Source organism: Lynx rufus, unplaced genomic scaffold (genome assembly GCF_022079265.1).
Source record: "Lynx rufus isolate CCGP_SWC_20201006 ecotype Redwood Valley unplaced genomic scaffold, mLynRuf1.p SCAF_12, whole genome shotgun sequence".
Lineage (NCBI taxonomy): Eukaryota > Metazoa > Chordata > Mammalia > Carnivora > Felidae > Lynx > Lynx rufus.
The window spans coordinates 23,865,929-23,887,466 of NW_025814826.1; the positions used below are offsets into that span (position 1 = coordinate 23,865,929).

General features: G+C 38.8%; 1 protein-coding gene and 1 long non-coding RNA gene across 2 annotated transcripts in view; one reads left to right on the top strand and one right to left on the bottom strand.

Moving 5' to 3' along the window:
• Positions 1 to 1,523: 1,523 nt before the first annotated feature.
• On the top strand, positions 1,524 to 8,899 carry LOC124507712 (uncharacterized). The gene is made up of 3 exons (XR_006961112.1): positions 1,524 to 1,763; positions 8,291 to 8,375; positions 8,463 to 8,899. It is a non-coding gene; the product is annotated as an uncharacterized LOC124507712 (long non-coding RNA).
• TRPA1 (transient receptor potential cation channel subfamily A member 1) overlaps positions 5,409 to 21,538 on the bottom strand; it is a 54,556-nt gene continuing 38,426 nt past the window's right edge. The window contains exons 19-27 of the mRNA XM_047074024.1: positions 20,460 to 20,622; positions 19,580 to 19,669; positions 17,792 to 17,961; positions 16,159 to 16,288; positions 15,582 to 15,764; positions 12,341 to 12,409; positions 8,397 to 8,507; positions 6,443 to 6,540; positions 5,409 to 5,700 (exon numbers count right to left, since the gene is read on the bottom strand). Of these exons, the coding sequence (XP_046929980.1) occupies positions 5,409 to 5,700; positions 6,443 to 6,540; positions 8,397 to 8,507; positions 12,341 to 12,409; positions 15,582 to 15,764; positions 16,159 to 16,288; positions 17,792 to 17,961; positions 19,580 to 19,669; positions 20,460 to 20,622 (1,306 nt within the window). The remainder of the gene's footprint in view (positions 5,701 to 6,442; positions 6,541 to 8,396; positions 8,508 to 12,340; positions 12,410 to 15,581; positions 15,765 to 16,158; positions 16,289 to 17,791; positions 17,962 to 19,579; positions 19,670 to 20,459; positions 20,623 to 21,538) is intronic.

A 21,538-nucleotide genomic window follows, 5' to 3' on the forward strand; every position in this document is an offset into this window, starting at 1 on the left:
ACCCACACCATAGGGATATATGCTCTTATCACCACTTTACAGATGTGGAAACATATCCAGAGTCACTCAGCCAACATCAGTTAGGGTCAGTATTAAGGCTCCAGTTGTCTTATTCCAAAGCACAGACTTCACCCAGGCTAACCATAGTAAAAAACCATAATCAACAACAACAACAAAAAGATTGAAGCAGTAGAAAAGGCAGAAAAGTGGTATTTTAATGTCTCTTCCACCAGTTAGGGGCAAATTATTCAACTATTGTAGGGCAAAGAGTCAACAGAATAGGAACACTAAACTTTTCTGAGGCAGATTGAACTAGTTTTCTTGCAATATCATTCAGGCCTGTGATATTTATTGTTTTCACTGATTTTTATTATTTATGTGTGTGTATTCATTGGCCTCTGTCATGTGCAAGGGCCTGTACCAGGAGCTACAAAGCATGGGGGAAAAAAAAGGTGATTTTTGGATCTCTTGAGACTAATGACGTTAGTGAACCATGGACCCCAGTAGAAAAGAGAGTCATGGTCAACACGGCAGGCAGAAGTGCCAAAGGAGAAATGCAGTGTCACCAGGTCAGAGGAGGCAGGAGCATCATCAGTTGGGATGTTAGGGAAGACCTCAAGGTGCAGGTGCCATTTAAAATGAACTTGAAAAGAGTTGGAGGGAGGACATTCTCGGCAGAAGACAGCATCTTACGAGGCAAGGAGGTGGGAAGCCATGATGTGGTTGGATGAAATAGTGCTCTTCTGGTTTGAAGGAAGTGCAGAATACTGGAAGATAAGGCTAAACTAGATTGAAAAGCCAGGTTAGGAAGATCAGTTTGCTTATGAAAGAAAAGTTTTTTAAAGAAAGCTTTACAGCATGAGTGTGAAGGCCTAGAGCTAGATTTTAGAAAGATTAAGCAATGCAGTATGTCAGTCCCAAGTCTAGGACCCTGAGAGAATGCTGGTACCATGGACAGGAAATAGGATACCAGGAGGAAGTGACTGGTTTACCCTCCTCCATTTGTATTTAATGTATTTAATTTGAAGAACTATGGAAATGCAGAACTGGACTTTGGGAGAAGGAGCAGGAGAGATTATATCAGTCAGTCCATTACAAACATAAGTGAAGGTGTGATATAGCAAGATTGCCAAGAGGTGAGTCTGTAAGAGAAGAGGGCCAAAGACAGACCTCAGGGGTGTAAACATCTAGCTAGCGGGTAGTACAGAAAAGTCAGTGGGAAGCAGAGGAGGAGAAGTAAGCAAAATAGTGGAAAAAGCAGCAGAATTCAGTGTTTGGGCATAAAAGGAGAGAATTTCAGAAAGCTAAATGATTTATTCAATTGTAAACTCCCTGAGAGCGGGCTAGATTACCTACTTATTTCAATATTTCCCCAGAATAGATGTAGTAGAGTATTGCACACATTCTTGGTGTCCAGTAAATGTTAAAGGTCTGTAATATGCAATGCTATTCAATGTTTGAGGAGACCATTCGTTTTCATGATTAGGACATCCTGGTTATTGTTCTTGTGTGCTTCCAGCCTTTCTGTTTTAAGGAAAATAAAGGACAAAGACCGCGTCTGAATCAAAGATTAAGGAACATACATTGTCTCTAGGCATGTGTTCTGCTGGACCACGCATGCAAAAATGTCTGGTTTCCTCTTATTTGTGACTCAGCACTCTGCGTGTTCGCGTGAATGTATGGTTGCGAATGTGTGTGGCAGCAGGAGGTGGAGGCCACCAAGATGTCCATCTGTGGAGAAGAGATGAGCCCATGCAACGGAGGTATGTGCAATGAGAGTAACATCTGTCGGCACCCTTGTACTAGATGCACAGAGGGTACTACAGCTGTACCTTGTAGCCATCACATCAAGGGGAGAGAAGAGAAGAATCCTAGCGTAATAACACCTATGTAAATACAAACACATACACTGTTCAACATAACACAAGGGTACATACGTGGCCAAAGGTATTCATTAGAGTGGGCATCTCCTGGGGCAAGAGAGAGAATAAATGTGAGAATCAGGGTGAATGGGGAAAAAAGAATAAAACAAAAAGAAGGACCTTGAAAAGATCAATGATGAGGTATGTGATGATTCATACTTTGTGATGGATATCAAAAGCAAAAAGGGCATATGTGATGGACGCTTTTTTTTTTTTTTACATCATGATAAATGTGCTCTTTAATCCTCATCCCCTATTTTACCCATCCCCCAACACATCTCTGCTCTGGTAACAGTTTGTTCTCTATAGTTGAGTCTGCTTCTTGGTTTGTCTTTCTCCTTTGCTCATTTCTTAAATTCTACAAATGAGTGAGATCATATGGTGTCTTTCTCTGATTTTGCTTAGCATAATATTCTCTAGCTCTATCCATGTTGTTGCAAATGCTGAGATTTTATTCTTTTTTATGGCTGAATTATATTCAGTAATATACTATATACATAGTATACTATATACTGTATGTATACTATATACTATATACATAGTATACTATATACTGTATGTATATATAGTGTACACAATACTATAGTATTGTGTATATAGTGTATATACATGCTATATGCATAGTGTATTATTGAATATAAATATTGTGTATATATTGAACGTATATTCAATATAAAGTCTTTGCCAATTTGGATGTCTCACATCTTCTTTATCCATTCATCTATTGATGAACACTTGGGCTGCTTCCATAGTTTGACTATCGTAAATAAAGCTGCAGTAAACAAAAGGGTGCATGTATCTTTTCAAAATAGTGTTTTTGTATTCTTTGGGTAAATTCCCAGGAGTGAAATTATTGGATCATATGGTATTTCTATTTTTAATTTCTGGAGTAACTTCCATACTGTTTTACACAGCGGTTGTGCCAATTTACATTCCTACTAATAGTGCATAAGTGTTCCATATTCTCCACATCTTTGCCAACACATGTTGTTTCTTGTGTTTTTGATGTTACTCATTCTGACAGGTATAAGGTGATGTCTCATTGTGGTTTTGATTTGCATTTCCCTGATGATTTGTGATGTTGAGTATCTAAGTGTCTGTCGGCCATCCATAACTCTTCTTTAGAGAAATGTCTGTCCATGTCTTCTACCCCTTTTTAAACTGGATTACTTGCTTTTTGGGTGGTGAGTTGTATCAGCTCTTTATAGATTTTAGAACTAACCCTTTATTGGATATGTCATTTATAAGTATCTTTTCCCCTTCAGTGGGTTGCCTGTTTTCTTGATTGTGTCCTTCATTGTACAGAAACTTTTTATTTTGATGAAGTCTCAAAAGTTTATTTTTGCTTTACTTTGCTTGCTTCAGATGTGCCTAGAAAAATGTTGCTATGGTCAATGCCAGAGTGATTACTGCCTGTGCTCTCCTCTAGGATTTGTATGGTTTCAGGTCTCACATTTAGTGAGTTTGAGTTTATTTTTGTGTATGGTGAAAAAGTGGTCCAGTTTCTTTCGCATGTGACTGTCCAGTTTTCCCAACATCATTTGTTGAAGAGACTTTTTTCCATTGTATATTCATTTCTCCTTTATTGAAGATTGACTATTTAACTTGTGTACTTTATTTCTGGGTTTTCTGTCCTATTTCACTGATCCATTTGTCTATTTTTTGTGCCAGTACCATACTCTTTATACTACTGCTTTGTAATGTAACTTGAAATCTGGAGTTGTGATCTCTCTAGTTTTTTTCTTTTTCAAGACTGCTTTGGCTGTTCAAGGTCTTTTGTGGCTCCATGTAAATTTTGGGATTGTATGTTCTAGTCTGTGAAAAATGCTATTGGTATTTTGACGGGGACTGCATTAAACCTGTAGACTGCTTTGGGTAGTATGGACACTTTAACGATATTCTTCCACCCCACGAACATGGAAGGTCTGTTCTTTTGCATTGTCTTGAATTTCTTTTATCAGTGTTTTACGGTTCTCAGAGTACAAGTCTTTTGCCTCTTTGGTTAAGTTCATTCCTAGATATTTTATTGTTTTGGTGGAATTATAAATGGGGTTGTTTTCTTAATTTCACTTTCTGCTGAACTCAGTGTATAGGAATGCAACAGATTTCTGTATATTGATTTTGCATGCTGTGACTTTACTGATTTATCAGTTCTAGTAATTTTTTGGTGGAGTCTTTAGAGTTTTGTATATATAGTGTCATATAACCTGCACATGAGAGTTATATTTTTTCTTTACCAATTTGGATGCCTTCCATTTCTGTATATAGTCTAATTGCTGCGGCTAAGACTTCCAGTACTATGTTGAGAAAAGTGGTGAGGGTGGACATCTTTGCCTTATTCCTGACCTTAGGGGAAAAGCACTCAGTTTTCCACCATTGAGGATGATGTTGACTGTGGGTTTTCCATATAAGGCCTTTACAACATTGAGATAGATTCCCTGTAGACCTACTCTGCAGAGGATTTTTTTTTTATTATGAATGGATGTTGTACTTTGTCTAATGCTTTTTTGGCACCTATGATACATGATTTTTATCCTTTCTCTTATTGATGTGACGTATCCTGTTGGCTGTTCTGCAAATATTTAACAACTCTTGCATCCTGGCAATAAATCCCACTTAATAGTAGTATATGATTTTTTAAAAAATGTATTGTTGGATTCGGGTTGCTAACATTTTGCTGAGGATTTTTGCATCTATGTTCATCAGATATTGGACTATAGGTTTTTTTTTTGTAGTGTGTTTCTCTATTTCCATATGTGATGGAAGCATTTTTATAAATCTCAAACTAATTGCAATAAAAAGCTCACACAATTATCAGTGAGGTGACTATATAGGCTTTACATTTATTATGATTGATTATTAGCAAACCAAAAATACAGAAATAACATATACTATCTATATCCATAGTAAAACCCATGCATATCATAAGGTCTATTAATTTGAATCCCAACTCAGAGTGACATCAGGTTTGTTAGGAGCAACAAGAAGGGTGTGGCAATTTCTTATAGTTGGAACAGAGGACACAGGGTTCCGCACACAGGTTCTTCCAACACCAAAAACACGTACCTGAATGGTATAACCTAATATTATATGATGTACTTGTACATCATATAATATGTAATCAGGTAATATGAATATTATACAATTATCAAGCAGGAATCCAGTATTAACATTTGTGTTAAATTTAACAGTTGCATTTACTTATTAAAATTTGTGTTCTACCAAATTAGTTTTCTACCCAAATAATGAGGAGTGAAGTGCAACTTGAACTTACTAGCAAAGACATTCTCTATACATAGTAACTGGCATAAAATATGAAAAGAGAGAAAGATGTAGTTTCTTTACAAAGAATGCAGGAACCACCATTTTGCAAATCATGAAATCATAATCCTATTTCTGCTTTTTCCTCACTCTTTCCAAACTGGAAATGAGACCCAATAGGGTCCTGCAAACCACCGCCCCCACGATAGGAAGCCCTGTTGCAGGCTAAGGGCAGTGTGTTTTTGCCTTTACTGCTTTCAACACAGAATTCCATTTGCTATTCCTTTGTTCTAACTGCTCTTTTTTAAACCTGTCTTGAAAAGAATGATGGTTGTCTTCATCCTCTGTCTCAGAGATGATTTCCATCTTCTGAATGATGAGTTTAATAAGCTCATGCTGTTTCTCCACAAGAGAAGTGAGATCCTTCAGCCTAAAAGGATATACAGGGCTCATGAACTTGTTTTCAGTTATCTTCTCAGTCTCTGAGTGCAGGAAGGCCCAGGTTACTAGAAGTGTCCTAGATCAGATGAGCTGTGCTCAGGTCACAGCATCCTGGTACTTATAATCTTTCTAAGCAATACATATTTTTAAAAAATATTTTAATGTTTTTTTTTGAGAGAGCGCACACAAGCAGGGAAGAGGCAGAGAGAGAGGGAGACACAGAATGCAAAGCAGGCTCCAGGCTCTGAGCTGTCCTCACAGAGCTGGACATGGGGCTTGAACTCATGAACCAGAGATCATGACCTGAGCCAAAGTCAGATGCTCAACTGACTGAGCCACCCAGGGGCCCCAGCAATACATATTTTTTAAGTTTAAGTGTTTTTCCTAGTTTATTTTTGCTCCCATTTTAAAGATTAAAACACAGTTACACAGAAAGATGAAACTGCTTTGCCCAGGTCAGTGCATTAGGAAGTAGTTGAAGAGGGCCTTAAACTCAGATCAGTTGATTCTAAAGCCCTCGTGCTGAACCACTGCACACTCTATACAGCTTCTCTTGGAATTCTCCAAAGCTTTCAAAGCTTTGATGTATGAATCCGGATGGATCATGGGAATGTGGTTTAAAACACTAATTGGCAAACTGGTGAATTGCAGCACATAAGTTGTTGGGTCTAAAAATGATTTTCAAATGATTCTCAATATGCTATGACATCAGTCAATTAAAAGTACGACTTAATATGTGAAATAAACACAACTATACAACATAACCTTACATAATTATTTAAAAGTTTTATCAAATACAGATAAGGAAAAATACATACCGATATTTCTGCTTCAATATTTCTGTTTCCAGAGATGTGTCAACATTTGGAATTTCCTGCCTTTCTTCTTGGGTATAAAAAATAAAATGAAATATAGCCTGCGGGATAAAAGATTAATTATTACTCAGGTTGAACTCAATTCAGAAACTATTTCTTGCACATGCGCCATGATTCAGCTACTGAGCCAGGTACGATCACACCACAGATATTCTAAGACACGACTATGACCCTCAAGGCGCTCACAGTCTTTTGAGAGAAATAGACATATAAAGAGCTATACTACAAACTCATACATAATTATAATAAAGGAAAGTATGAGATGTACAGATAATCTAGAAGAAGGAGAAAATTGGAGTGGGGATTATTTATGAAAAGGTAAAAATCATTTTATATTTTCTCATGAAAAATGTCCATCGTCAGTGGTATTCCACACAGGATTAGTTCTTTCTCTAAAACTGCTCTGCACAACTGAATTTCCCATGAGGAAATTTCAGAAATGCCATTTTAATGTGTGTTTTCAAAATTTAGTGTTTTTTAAACCATTGGTAGACTGGAAAGCGTTAAGGGTGGACGTGAAATGACCAGGAATCAATGAGTCAATCCTAGGAGTCCATGGAAGAGAAGATGGCAACTTGCACAGGCCAACCAGGAAGACTGATCAACCAAACAAGGGAGTGACTGGGTGTGAGGGGTGAGGAGAGGGAAAGGAGGTCAAGGATGACCTCTTGCACAGGCAAATGAATGGTGGTGATGTTAACTGAAGCAAGAAACTTTGGAGAGAGGAGGCTCTGTCATTCTTTCCCTGCAGGGAGACTGAAACCTGGGAGGAGTGAAAACTGAGTTCCTTTTGTTTTTTTTTTTTCAACGTTTATTTATTTTTGGGACAGAGAGAGACAGAGCATGAATGGGGGAGGGGCAGAGAGAGAGGGAGACACAGAATCGGAAACAGGCTCCAGGCTCTGAGCCATCAGCCCAGAGCCCGACGCGGGGCTCGAACTCACAGACTGTGAGATCGTGACCTGGCTGAAGTCGGACGCTTAACCGACTGCGCCACCCAGGCGCCCCTCCTTTTGAAGAGTTTATTCTGAATATGCTGAATTTGAGGTACCTTTGAGCTATACCAGTGAAGATGTCAGGTAGACAGTTGGACAGAAGAGCCTGGAACTCGAAGAGAGCTCCCGGAAGAATGAATTGCCAAGCCTTCTGTGTTTCAGGAGTGAGTAGTTGCAAACACGGGTATGAACAACATTTTACAGGGAGCTAGTGTAGTTAGAATAAGGCCTAGGCCAATACCCAAATCAACTTTATCATTTTATGACCACAGCATGGAAAATTAACATGCAAAGAACTCAGAATGTTCATAGAACTAGGAGGAAGCCCAGGCATGATCAGGATTAGCATCCAGTACTTCTGACTCTCAATACAGTCCCTTTATCATTATAATGCAGTGGCCTTGTTTAGTCTTTGATATCTAGTATATTTTCTATAATGCACACTCTCCATGCGCATGTGTGTGCATATATGTACCTGAATGTACATATGTGCTCTATATTTTCACATAGACACACACATATATTTGCACATGCATATAAATGATAGGTGACTGGGAAAAACAAGAAAGGTACACCTGCACTTTAAAAAAGATACTTACAAGGTACAGTCAGTCCACCCACCCACCCACCCATGTGCTCTCACAGGGATGTGGTACATGTTTAACACTGATGCTGTGAATGAGCCACTAGGAAGAAGGAGCACAGGTCTCCCTCCCACTGCCCATTGCTTTTCACACTGTTGGGTAATCATGCACTTTGTTGTTTTTTTTAAGTCACAATTCCTTCTTTTCCACAGGCACAGTGACTCAAAGTCTATAGAAGGGTACCCTTAAGGATAACACAATGAGTGAATGTCAAGCAGCAGCACATTCTCCACGCTGGTATTTTTCACATGTACTTACTAATAACCCTGTACATCTGGGTCTGTTGGGATACACGATGATGGATTTCTGATCTACTTTGCGTAGGAACCACAGTGGCAGCTTCTTCTCTAAGCTGGTATGAAGTTCCACCTAAAGCGCATTTTGGATTTATTGAGAGAAATGATTAAGAAGTATCTAGAATCCTTACACTACACAGAGACAGCGATGAGTACAGTAAACTGAAAAACGACTCCTGTGTCCTGCTTTACGCCACGCAGCTGGGCTGGCCAGGTTTCCCATCTCTCCTCTCAATCACCGACAAGACAGGGGCAGCAATATGCAGTTGGGGCAAATTGTTTAAAGAAGAAGTTCAACTCAAGTGAGCAGCTGTTCACTGTTCAGGGACTGTGACTGACACTGGGCCCATAAGAAAAAGCCTTTGTCCATCCCCTGGGGTGTTACAGAAAATGTGCATGACTGCGCAGTGTGCTGGTATGAAGGCGCGCCTGTGGCAGGACAGGAAACGGTGCTTCGATGGAGGAAAACAGTGGTAAGCACTGAAAGGATTACAACCAGCACACCTAAGAGTACTTCATCGACGTTGCACCCTGTGCGATCTGGTGCAAAATGGGTTATCCATGCTATATCTTGACTACAATTTTTTTTTATGTTTATTTTTGAGATAGGACAGAGTGTGAATGGGGGAGGGGCAGAGAGAGAGACAGAATCTGAAATAGGTTCCAGGCTCTGAGCTGTCAGCACAGAGCCTGCTCTGGGGCTGGAACTCGGGAACCATCATGACCTAGGCGACATCATGTCCTAGGCCGAAGTTGGAAGCTTAACTGACTGAACCACCCACGTGCCCCATATCTTGACTACAGTTTCTATTTTCAGAGATAACAATCCTTTGTCTCATTTAATGGATTTACCTTGAGTTGATGGTTTCTCATATTTTCAACTTTTACCAAATTTGTCTTTCACTCTTTTTTTATAGCCCTTTGTGTCTCTTGTTTAGAATGGTTTATTGTAATTACCATATAGGTGAGAGTTTGCTAAGGCCATAGGCTTTTTTATATGTGGGTATTTAAGTGGCTTCCATCCACAAATGGTGCGATGTTTAAAGCTTTGGGCCCCTCTTCCACATATTGCTTCCCTATTTTTGTAGCACTTACCACCACATAACATGCTATATATTCCAGTTTCAAGAGAAGCTATGTTTTCTTGTATTTTATTAACAATACCAATTAGATGTTTGAGTTTCTATAATAACTTCCAAGGTTCCTCTTCCCCTTGGGTCTTAAGGTCAATATTCTTTTCCCTTTGCAATAACATTTTTTTCAGAGGTCACATGTTATCATTCACTTAAACTTCACTGAAAAAGATTTATTCAAGCCTGGTGTTTGCCAACAGATCAAGCACATGTTTTGTCTTAACCTTATTTGTTTTCCACATAGGACCTGCCAGATATTCTCTCTCAGGGTCCTGGGGAGGATGGCAAGCAGCCCCCCTTGGTGGGTCTAGCGGGACCCATTGCCCATGGCTTCTCTGGGCTCAGGGAGCATCTCCACCTCCTCTAACTGGCAGGTTTTCCGTGTTGAAGGTAAGAGCACTCTGTGCATTTCCTTTTGTGATTTGCGGCCTGGACGTGAACGTCTGTGGAGTGTCTACAGCTGCCAGCCTGTGCTGGACGTGTGGTCACCAAATGTTAAAAACTAAACAGCTCTAAGCCCCTCACAATACTCACAACTCCTGTCCCTGTGTAACTGTTAGACCTCCCAGCATGTGCTGTCCCCACTTAGGTCTGAGACGACTCTGTGAGAAGACGAATGTCTCTCTCTGTGACACGTGCTGCTGCCTGTCCCCTTATGCCCTGGTTCTGATGCGGCCTCAGACTTAGGTTATAAGTCTGACAGAGAGAGTTGTACATGGATGTAGAGATTTGCTTTAAAAAAACTCAGAGAACTAAGAGAATGGCTTCCTGGTTTTCCAGTCAATGCTCTTTGTGATCCAAAACAAGAACCGCTAACACGGGAGTACTTGCTTTGCCGTTTACTTTATAGGCCTTTGTGCCGTTGTGTTTCAGGGAAGAGATCAACTCGGATATAGAATTGTGCTTTTCAAATCACCCGCACTGAAACTGCAGTGTAGTGGCTCTCCCCTAGACATCTAGTGCTGTTGCTTATATTGTTCTTCCTTGATCTTTTCAGGAATTACTAGTTATGAAGTAATGACATGTCTGTGAAGAGGCCTTTTTGCATCTCTTTTCCTCTCTTCATCCACCTACCTGGAGTCCTACACTCCATCTTTGTTGTGGTAATAACTGGTTAGCTCTTCCTTCCTCCAAACTTTCCCCGCTAAGGTGATAATAGATCATCTTACGCACCACTCCCATTTTGTTCCCATTCTTTGGAAGAGCTGGTAATGACTTCCCACTAACAAAATAACTCGGAGCACTTCACCCTTTACTGCCCTATCTTTCAAAGCTAAGGTTTTCCTCGTTTGTTAGCTCTTTTTTTAATAAAGCGCTCTATCATCTTGGGCCACCTTAATACTCTCTAAGGAGCCATCCCTCCAGGCCAGGGGCCCTTCACCCTTCCTTAGCCATTTCTCCTTGTTCCGCCTTTAGCCCATTGCTCCTGCTGGGTCCTGCCTTTCTGGACCAGTCTTGCTGTTCCTCTAAATCCCATCTTTCAACATCTGGTTCACGTGCCAACTCTTCCATGTAGCATTTCCATAACTGTTTATTTTATGTACCCAATATTTTAACCATTTAATTTATGTACTTTTGTTCTTTAAACGTGCCAAGTTCTCTGCATAATACGCAGCTTAGTCACAGAGCATAGAGTTTAAGGATGGTTCTAAGTTGATTTTGAGATTTTAAACTCTGACTGTTTAATTGGTGTGCTCTCCAGTTAGACTTATTTTACTTAGTGAAGTCAAAGGTCACACAGGCCTTTAACTCCTCTGGGTTCTCATGGTCAGTTGTACTCTGCACATACCACGTACTGGAGCATTTTTTAGAAATAAGTATGTGCTGACGTATAGCAGAATGAGTAACAGAGAAGAATGAAGCGTGACGAACACTGAAGAGTGAGGGGAGAGTTACCTCTTAACATGAATTTGTCTTTCTCTTGAACTTGCCTAAGTTTTTTAATGTGTACGTTCAACTGGTCATCAGGTATTTTTGAAGCATCAGATATTCCCGTTCAAATTTGATAAACACAATGCAAATGAGAGCATAGAAATAGTTTTCCATTGTGTAACAGGAACCACCTCACAAGATTCAGTAGCCAAGGAAAAACGTAAGGGAGGTCACAAAAGAACAAAACCTCATGGATGCAGTGACACTTCAATATAACACGTTATGTGGAAAGCTTGCAATGCGATGGCCAGAGTATCAAGGGATCCTAGGAAGAGCTGGGCTGTGACAGGACAGAATACCTCACACCTGCGATAATTCTTATTTAGCAGATAGCTACCTGGTTGGCTGCATGTTGACATTTTAAAAAGCTCAGGTAATGTCTCAATTTCTCTGCTCAGATTGTTCTGAGAAAATGTTTTCATTAGTTTTTACTCTCTGATCACAGCAGGCACGCCAGAGAATGTGCACAACAAGGTACCATATGGTGCGGTGCTTTAGGACTCACAAAGTACCTGTCTTAAATACCTGTTCTCAGAAATCAGCTATTCGTATACATGGAAAATTAGGGTGGTGCTAATTTCAATACGTTTTAAATTTTTTTTTCAACGTTTTTTAATTTATTTTGGGACAGAGAGAGACAGAGCATGAACGGGGGAGGGGCAGAGAGAGAGGGAGACACAGAATCGGAAACAGTCTCCAGGCTCTGAGCCATCAGCCCAGAGCCCGACGCGGGGCTCGAACTCACGGACCGCGAGATCGTGACCTGGCTGAAGTCGGACGCTTAACCGACTGCGCCACCCAGGCGCCCCATCAATACGTTTTAAATAAACCTAAGACTTACCTGCATAGCAATCCTCTTCAACAATGCGTGCTTCTGGACTTCTGCAATGTCACCAACTGCCAACCCAATCTGAAGTACAACACAGCATTGAGTCATTGCCAATTTAATGGCGCACCTACAAATGCACTAAAGGTCTCTCTAGCTGCAGTGGGGGAGTGGGCATATAATTGCCTACTAGTGGCCTCAACATACTTTTGCCAACACATCTTACAGAAAACTGCAAAATCTGTACACCTTTGTAACACTGGTGGCCACACTGGTGGGTTCAGTAACCTTAAGTGTTATCATAAAAAATTAAGACACGTGAATCTGAAATTATTTAAAATAAAAATGTTCTTTTTGAAGAGGACAGGGGTCATATGGTATCAAATGCCATGGGGGTGGCCATGCAAATGGTTGCAGATTCCAGGAGTTTAGCATCTAGGTAAACAAGAGTGAGCAGACAACACAGAAAAGTTAAAATAGTAAACTGAGGCAATGCGGGAATTTATACCTTACGTATGTTTGGCAGGAAAAGGTACGCTTCAAGGGTGGGTATGGCTTGATTAAAAAAATAAAGCAGTAACTGTATCTAGAAATCTGTGGCCAGATAGAATTAGGTGAGGGGATGCTCACCTCTACTCAATCCAAATGAAATCGCTTAAATTAGCTGACTCATATTTGTTAGATAACCAGTACCTGTCTATGCTCAACCAGCCTCCTGGATGCTGATGCTTTCAAGAAGCTCAAAGTCAAGTAAATTCCACGAGAGGGGCTCTGTTTGGGGCACCACTGGATGCCCAGTGCTTAGAACCATGCAGAGCATGTAGAAGATACACAGAATAGTCACTAAGTGAATAAGCAGTGAAGAGTATATGCTAGGGTGTGCAGACTAGCATTGAGAACTATCTACAGTCAGACACTTTATTTGGCAGGATAATGTTTATTTTTAACGCGGAAGCTTTTAGGTAGGCATTATCTCTAGTTTATATCAACCACCATCAGTCGGTTGAATGTCCAACTTTGGCTCAGGTCATGATCTCCTAGTTTACGAGTTTGAGCCCTGCATTGGGCTCTCTGCTGTCAGCATGGAACCTGCTTTGGGTTCTCTGTCTCCCTCCCTCCCTCTCTCTCTCTCTCTCTCTCTCTCTCTCTCTCACACACACACACACACACACACTAAATAAAAAAAACAGTCTCATACTGACTGCTTCACACATTTAAGATACTTGCCTGAGATCTGAAGACATCTGATTTTGTGAGTCATAGAGTAGATAAGTTACTAATATTTAATAGTAGCTAACGTTTACTGAGTGCTTATCATGTGCCAACCATGGTTTTGAATGCTTTACTTTTACTTAAGAGAATATAACTGGGGGAGAGGGGAAGAGGGAGAAAGAGAAGATTTTAAGCAGGCTTATACTCAATGGGGAGCCTGATATGGGGCTCAATCCCATAACGCTGAGCTGAAATTGAGACTTGAACGATTAACCAACTGAGCCACCCAGATGTCCCTCAAATGCTTTGTATTAACTCCTTTTATCCTAATAACTTAGGAAGTAGGTTTTATTACCTTTTTCTGATTTGTGTCCTAAAAATTTTGAGAATACGAGGAAGGGGCATCCAATTTAGATAGGATGATGGGGTGGAGGGTGTTGGTTAGGAAGGTCTACCCAGGAGATCTGATGCTTGAGAGCTGAGTGTTAACAGCTTAGGAAGAATTAACCCAAAGTGGGAAGGTCTTGTGTGGAGCTTAGGCACAAAGGAATATAGGGCATGCTCAGTGAAAGTTGACGGTACATGTCTAGGCAAATCTTGCCAACAGTGGGAGGGGTGGATGAGATCTAGGTAAGACCCAGATCATGAGGATCCTTGCACGCCATGCTGATGGGTTTAGACTGAGTTGAAGAGGCATAGAAGAAAAAAAAAAAAAAGGCCTGACAGGCCCAGCTCTTCCTTATCAGAATATCACTGTGGTGACAATTTAGGAAAGATTAGACAGAAGTGAGAGGAGACAGACTGTTCGGGCTACTGCAGCAATATGGATGAGGAACCATGAGGGTGTAAGGCAAATCGAAGTGGGTGTAAGAGGAAAATATTTACCGGAAGAACTGAGCAAAGGGCAGGGCTGAATCTAGAGTATCTTCCAATGATCTGAGTTAGAGGACCAGGAGGTGGTACTGAGAGGCGGCAGCAAAGTTTGAAGGAAAGAAAACATGGAGTCTTGGTCGGCTCTTTTGGGACTGATTTTCCTCTGGGACATGCAGGTAGAGATGGCACTAACATGTACTAATGCTAAGCCGAATCTTCTAGATAATTATCTTCTGAAACGTCAGCAATTCTAAGAGAAGAATGTGGGCTTTATGTCATTCTTAATTATTCTTAGCGCTATCCTTTATGTTTCTAGGTCATCAAAATAAAACTCTGGATTTGTATCAAGTAAGTGAATCAAAACATTAAGTAGTATTTTTTTTCTTTCCAGAAACATTGTACAGGACAATCTCTGGTGCATAGTCTCACTCAGAAAATGTACTCAATGTGTGCATACATGCATAAATAAGGAAAAAACATGCACTGTCAGGTCAGCTCGGGCTCTCCATGGACCTGAGATGTACTTCTGTCTGCATTGGCTAACGTGGTCATGGCTAGAGCAGGTTCTCTGTGAAGGGCATGTTCACATCTGCTGAGGATTTTCAACCTGTAACTGGTTTAGAGATGGCATCTGAATGCCACAGATGCCCTCATGCCTGAGAGGCTCTTTGCCACTTGAATATCTGGTCGATGAGAAATTTAAGAGCAGAGATGAGGTTTAATCCTTTATTCCCCCAAGGTCTCTGCCCAACCTCTGACCCCCACCCTAACACCAGAGCAGTACACACCATTTATCTTTATTTCCTTATTCTGCTTTATAGTTCTTCATAGATAGCATTTATCACTCCCATAACATTATACTACATAGTTATTTATTTACTACCTCATGACTAGTTTATAATGTAAGGACAGGGTATATAGGTCTATTCACCACTGTTTCCCAGCACCTGGATCAGTGTCTAGATTATTCATAAGTATCTGCCAAGTGAATGCATCTTGGCATCCCCTGGGCTTTATGCTGTGTCTGGTACTAAATAAATGTTGAATGAGTGGATTTTCCAATAATCCCTAATTCCTTTCATGGAGGAAGATTAAGGAAGCTAAAAATAATGATCATTGTCAAATGCCCCAAATGATCAACAAACAGAAAACACAAGGATAAATTACTTACAAGTAAATTCATGAGCACAATTGGGACAAACATTGTGAAGGCAATAAGCTGTGCAAAAGACAGAACTGGATATACCAATTCATTTCTCAAAAACGGTTCTAGGAAGGCATCGCGGTAATTAATATCTCCTAGCATCATGCTGAAGGTCTGGATTATAGAAAGCAATGGAGAGCTGAAAGCATCCTGAGAAAAGATGGTAAGGTAAAAATGCAATGCAAAACGTGTACAATGAAAAAATGTTTTCTGGAGAGTAAAATGATAAAAATCATATTTAAAATACTCTTTTAAATCACAGGACTATGGCTAATGATAAGAACTACTAATAAATTGGTGATAAAGTCATCAAGAATATCTTTTCTACACATATAACAAATACTCATGCATTATATTTAAACTTTTTGACAATGGGAAAAAGTCATGAGGTAGGGCTGCGATAAAAATCATTTGAAGGCTATTTTATCAGACAAAAAGATAAAGTCCTATTACTATAAATTTTCTAGGCCATTCAGATTTAAGTATAAATATGTATTCCCAATATTCACAGCAACAGAATCAAGTACTGATGTAAGTGCCTCACCTGTATACTCAGGAGGACGTAGAAACTGAGGCCAAAAGCCAAAAGTAGGAAGACAAACACGACTGTAGACCTCAACAGAGTTTTCATAATTACCTCCAACATAACGATGAAAATTCCACAATTTTCAAATCTAGGCATATTTAAAAATTATATATTCACTTTTCTGGCCAAACTGTATTTCATTCAATGTCTATATTTATCATGCATTAGGTACTAGGTTTCACAGGTGAGTCACGCTTTCAAAAAGGAGACAGAATTCATGAATAGTCATCTTACTTTCAAACTGTTCACTAAACAGCTTTGCTGCTTCTTCCTTCTTGTTAACATTGATCTTTGTCCTACAACTTGACCACTAGGCATTACTTCACACAAAGGAGGAGAGAAAAATCTTCCCAGTATCAAAGAAAGTGCTACCAAAGCTTGATAAATGGATCTGAGAGGTGAGATGGGTGATGCAGCCAGTGGAGACTCTACATGAGCTCATGTACCTGAAGGGCGCCTGCGTATGGTTTATTCACCATCCTCATGACCTCCTGAGGTTTCTTTTTTCTTTCCCAGCAACCAACATTGTGAAATGTTTGGGTAGATAATGGGTGTGCCATCCAGCCACCAATGTGGACATTTCCTTTGGCAAAGACAACTTGTTAAAGGGGGAATCACAAGAGTTTAAAGCTGCAAAGGACTTCAGAGGTCTCAGAAACTTAGCTCCCAAGAGTTGTCTAGTAACTTGGTAACGTCACTGATGACAAAGCCAAAGGAATGACAGTACCTAGACTTGCCCTGAAGCCTCTTGATGTCCAGACCACTGCTCTTCCCACTGTACCATGTCCTTCATGACATACAGAAAATATGGTAGGGAAAGCATTGTCCCTGGGGTTGGAAAGACGGGTAAAAGTGCTTACATCTTGACTTACTAGTTGAGATCCTGGGAAAGTTACTTAGCCCTTCATCTTCTTTTATATACCACAAGCGATTACAAGTTATCTTTACAATAACTAGAGGTAAATGTTAAGATATGTGAAATAAGTATGGGAGGTAGGAGAGCTTTGCCCTTTGTTCCCCCTCTAGAATTAGATTCTTTAAACTTATTTTCTTCTCCTAAATCGCTATTATTCCCCATACCTATCACTTTATTTTGATTGTTTTAATCTAAAGTAAATGCTTAGCAAATAATACCAAGTAAAACCAAGAATAGCCAATACTTTTATTCCCATTTACTCCCCCCATTTAATCTAGATTTGTCTTGACCTGGAGTAATGTTGCCACTCAGAAGATATTTGGCAATATCTGGATACACTTTTTGTTGTCACATGGTGGGGAGGGGGGGTTCTACTGGTCATCTAGTGGATAGAGGCCAGGGCTGCTGTTAAACATTTTACAATGCACAGGACAGCCCCCCACAACAAAAAATTATCTGGCCCCAAATTTCAGTAGTGCCAAGGTTGAAAAATCCTGGTCTATACTCTGAACTCCAAACCTCCCTCCCCTTTTCCTTAATACATATTAAAGTACCTCCACAGTCTAAAACAATTGGAAAAGGAATAAGCCAATTATAAATATGGTACTTAAAACAGTTATTCTTTTAATATTAAAAATGTCTAAGGGATACAGAAATCATTCAAGCTGGCTTTACCTTTGGAGATACAGTAAGAAGTTCATCCAGTAGAAGTATATAGCAATCGCTCCACATTGCCACTGCACATAAGCTGGTATACCAATGAATAAGGGTGACACAAAAATGATACTTGTTGTGTAGATAATCCATTCAGCTCCATTGGCATTATCCAAGATGTAATTCCTTTTCTGGGGTTAAAAAGAATTCAGAATTACCACATGTAGAGACCAGGACCTAGCATCTTATGGATGATTTTATATATATGTATATGTATACATGTGCATATAGATATAAATACGTGTGTGTGTGTGTGTGTATATATATATATATATACACACACACATATATATATACATATACATATGTATGTATATGTATATATATAATGTTGACCAGTAGCAACAACTGTCTGGCATTGCAGTTGGACAGGTTTAGGACCAAGGAGCCAGCTTCTGCCATCCTGGACTACACTCAGCCCTGGGTACGGACCAGTGTTGAAGGTGGCCCAATTTCTTCTGTTGAATTGGCACTTTGGGAATCTGATGCCTAAGTAAATTCTACAACTTTGTGGGCTTTCTCTGAGTCCATTCCTTCTTAAGGAAAGTCCTGGGGAGCTGCAGGTTGGTTTAGTGATTCCTTTATGCCTGTGTAAGGACATGCATATAGATTTCTCAGGATACAAATGAACTAAAGCTTCTTCTAAGGAGGTTTGAGACCTATGCTAAGACTTAATTGCCATAACAATTTGATGTCATTTCCTATCATTAAAAATTTCAAGTTTTGGACATCAAATTTTCTGTAGAGGTGACAATTTCAGTATCAATTAAAAAATGTGGAGACCAAGTCTGTTAGAGAAATCATATAACTTTATAGTTCAATTTAGAGTATAATCTATAAAAAATGAGAATTATGATGAGATTAAATAATATGCCCTAAATCATTCAAACTACAATGGAACAATACAGTCTAACTCTCAGAATTGTGACAATCTACTGAAACTATATACAGACACACACACTTGCAAATATATAGTACCAAACAAATGCAAAGCATTGTAATGGTCATTGACATTCTTTAAGGCAGGTATCAATGTGCTTATATAAAAGTAAATTTTCACATAAAATGAGGTACTTATAAAAGTTACATATCTTATAAAAATAACATTCACAAAAATACAAAAAAATGAATAATAAAAGACTTTAAATAAAAGATTGATGCCATTTATTAACCAAAGCAAGGACCTGTAGATAATTCACATAATTCTTGAGTCTGATCTGAACTTGGTTCATCCATTTAAATGTATGAAGTAAAAATTATGCTATAAAAAGTTCCCAAATTTTTATTATAACTTGAGAATTTTATCCAATAAAGAAAAGCATTCTTATTAAGAAAGGAATTAAAAGACCCATTTGAAATGGAACCATGGGCCAAGTAAGTTCTTTATAAATAGTTATATTCAAACGTACCTAATTCAAAATCCAGCTATCATGTTAGCAAAATATCAAACTGATTGAGAAAATACAGAAAAGTCATTCATAAGTTCATTTGTAGACAGACTCACACAGACTAGTAGAACTAGAACATCTCTACTTCAGATTTATCAAATAGGCACCATCTGATGCAAGAATCTTGTCTAAAATCATGTGATTTCTATGTTTCAAAAGTTTATGTTTGGTACTGCCAATCTACACATTGGTCAAGTTATGTGATTTTATTCTGACATATATTGTTCAATAATAATTTAGCAATTTATGTTCTGCATATTAAAATATTTGCAACTTTAGAGATATAAAATGTATCACGTACCTGTTGGAAAATTTGGACCACTTCTTTGCAATATCCAAATATACTTGATAAAAAAACTAAAATCATACAAACTTTTATAGAATAGGAATTCTGAAACAAAAATGTGTAAAACACAGTTATGAAAGATAGCAAATAAAACATTTTTGCTTTTGCATAATTTCCACTATTAAATATTTTATTTTCTTCTGCTTCATTTCTATGTACCGTTATATTTGCTTTAAACAGAAAATTACTGTGATACCAATATAAAGACACATACTCATTTCATAATGTCCTAAGAGGTTCAAAAATCACCAAATGAACTCTAAAAGAGTATGAATCTGTAGACCTATGTAAAATTTGTTTTACTATGGTAAAATACACATAACATAAAATTTACCATTTTAAAAGTTTTACATTTTACACGTACATTTACATTTCAAAATGTATAATTCTGTGGCATGAAGTACATTTACTATATTATGCAACCATCGCCACCATCTATCATCTAGCTCTATAACTTTTTTTCTATCACTCCCAAACAGAAGCCATGCATCCACTAAGAATGACCCCCTCTTCCTAAAATCCCAGACAGCCATAAATCTGCTTTATTGTAGACATATTTTAAAGTAGTATATACTTCAGTATTAAAGCTACTATCTCATATGTCAATTCCTTTAAATTAATTTACAAACTCATTTATTGACCAAATTATTTATATTCCCTCGCATTTCACAAAAGATCTTAGGAAAAATTGTTCACATATGAATCGTACAGTCCATAATAATAAAAGCCTTAATGTTTCAGATTTACTATGAGGTTAGCATTTCTGAGGAAAAAAACACACTTGTAATAATCTTTTATTTTAAAAATTTGAAATATGATGACCAATCAAAAATACCTTGGTGTCTAATATTTCTGAATGATCACTAGTTTCATTGATGATTCCAGTTGAGTTGAAAGCCATACCTGGCTTTATACTGACAACAAGAAAGGTCATAGGCAGGAGACCAAGACAGTAAGATCCTAGGTTCATAATATGGGCTCTAAACCCATAAGCCAACCTACAAAAATAAATCACAATCTCAACAAAAAATATTTACTTAAGATAGCCTGTGGAAAAGGTAGTTATAATCTCTCTCAGAAATCTATTTGGTAAATTCATTGAACTTTAGAACCAAGATCTTCAAATTCACCTTTTTTCATTTTCAGAAAAGAATCTCAACTTCCCAGGAAATCATGACTTACTTAAAATATCTCACCAATTAACGGAAGAACAGAGACTTTAGCTCATATTTTCTGACTTCCACGTTGATTGCTCTTCCCAGGTACCCCTCTCACTTCACTGTCCACTAAACTGCAAGGCCCAGGAATGCTGCTTCATATCTCACACAAGGGTTTCTACCTCCTAAATATTTCATTTAATGTCAAAAATAAACAACATCAGCATTCTTAATACCAAAACATTTGCCTTCGACACATTTCTTTTTCAAAGTGTAACACATTAATATAAAAAAGTCCAGGGGCATCTGGGTAGCTCAGTTGGTTAGGTGTCCAACCCTTGGTTTTGGCTCTCATCATGATCTCACATCACATCACGGTTCACAGGTTTGAGCCCCGTGTAGGACTCTGCTCTGACAGTGCAGACAGGGGATTCCCCCCTGCCCCACATCACTCTCTCTCAAAATAAATCAATAAACTTAAAAAAATCAAAAACATATTATTTAAGAGACTTTAAATTATTAAAAAGAAATACTACTTGGAGCACCTGGATGGCTCAGGTGATTAAGTATCTCACTGTTGATTTTAGATCACGTCATGATCGCATGGTTCCTGGGTTCAAGCCCCACATCAGGCTCCATGCTGACAGTGCAGAGCCTGCTTGGGATTTTCTCTCTGCCTCTCCCCTACTTGCTCGCTTGCTCTCTCTTTCAAAAATAAACTTAAAAAAAAATACATACATACATACATACATACATG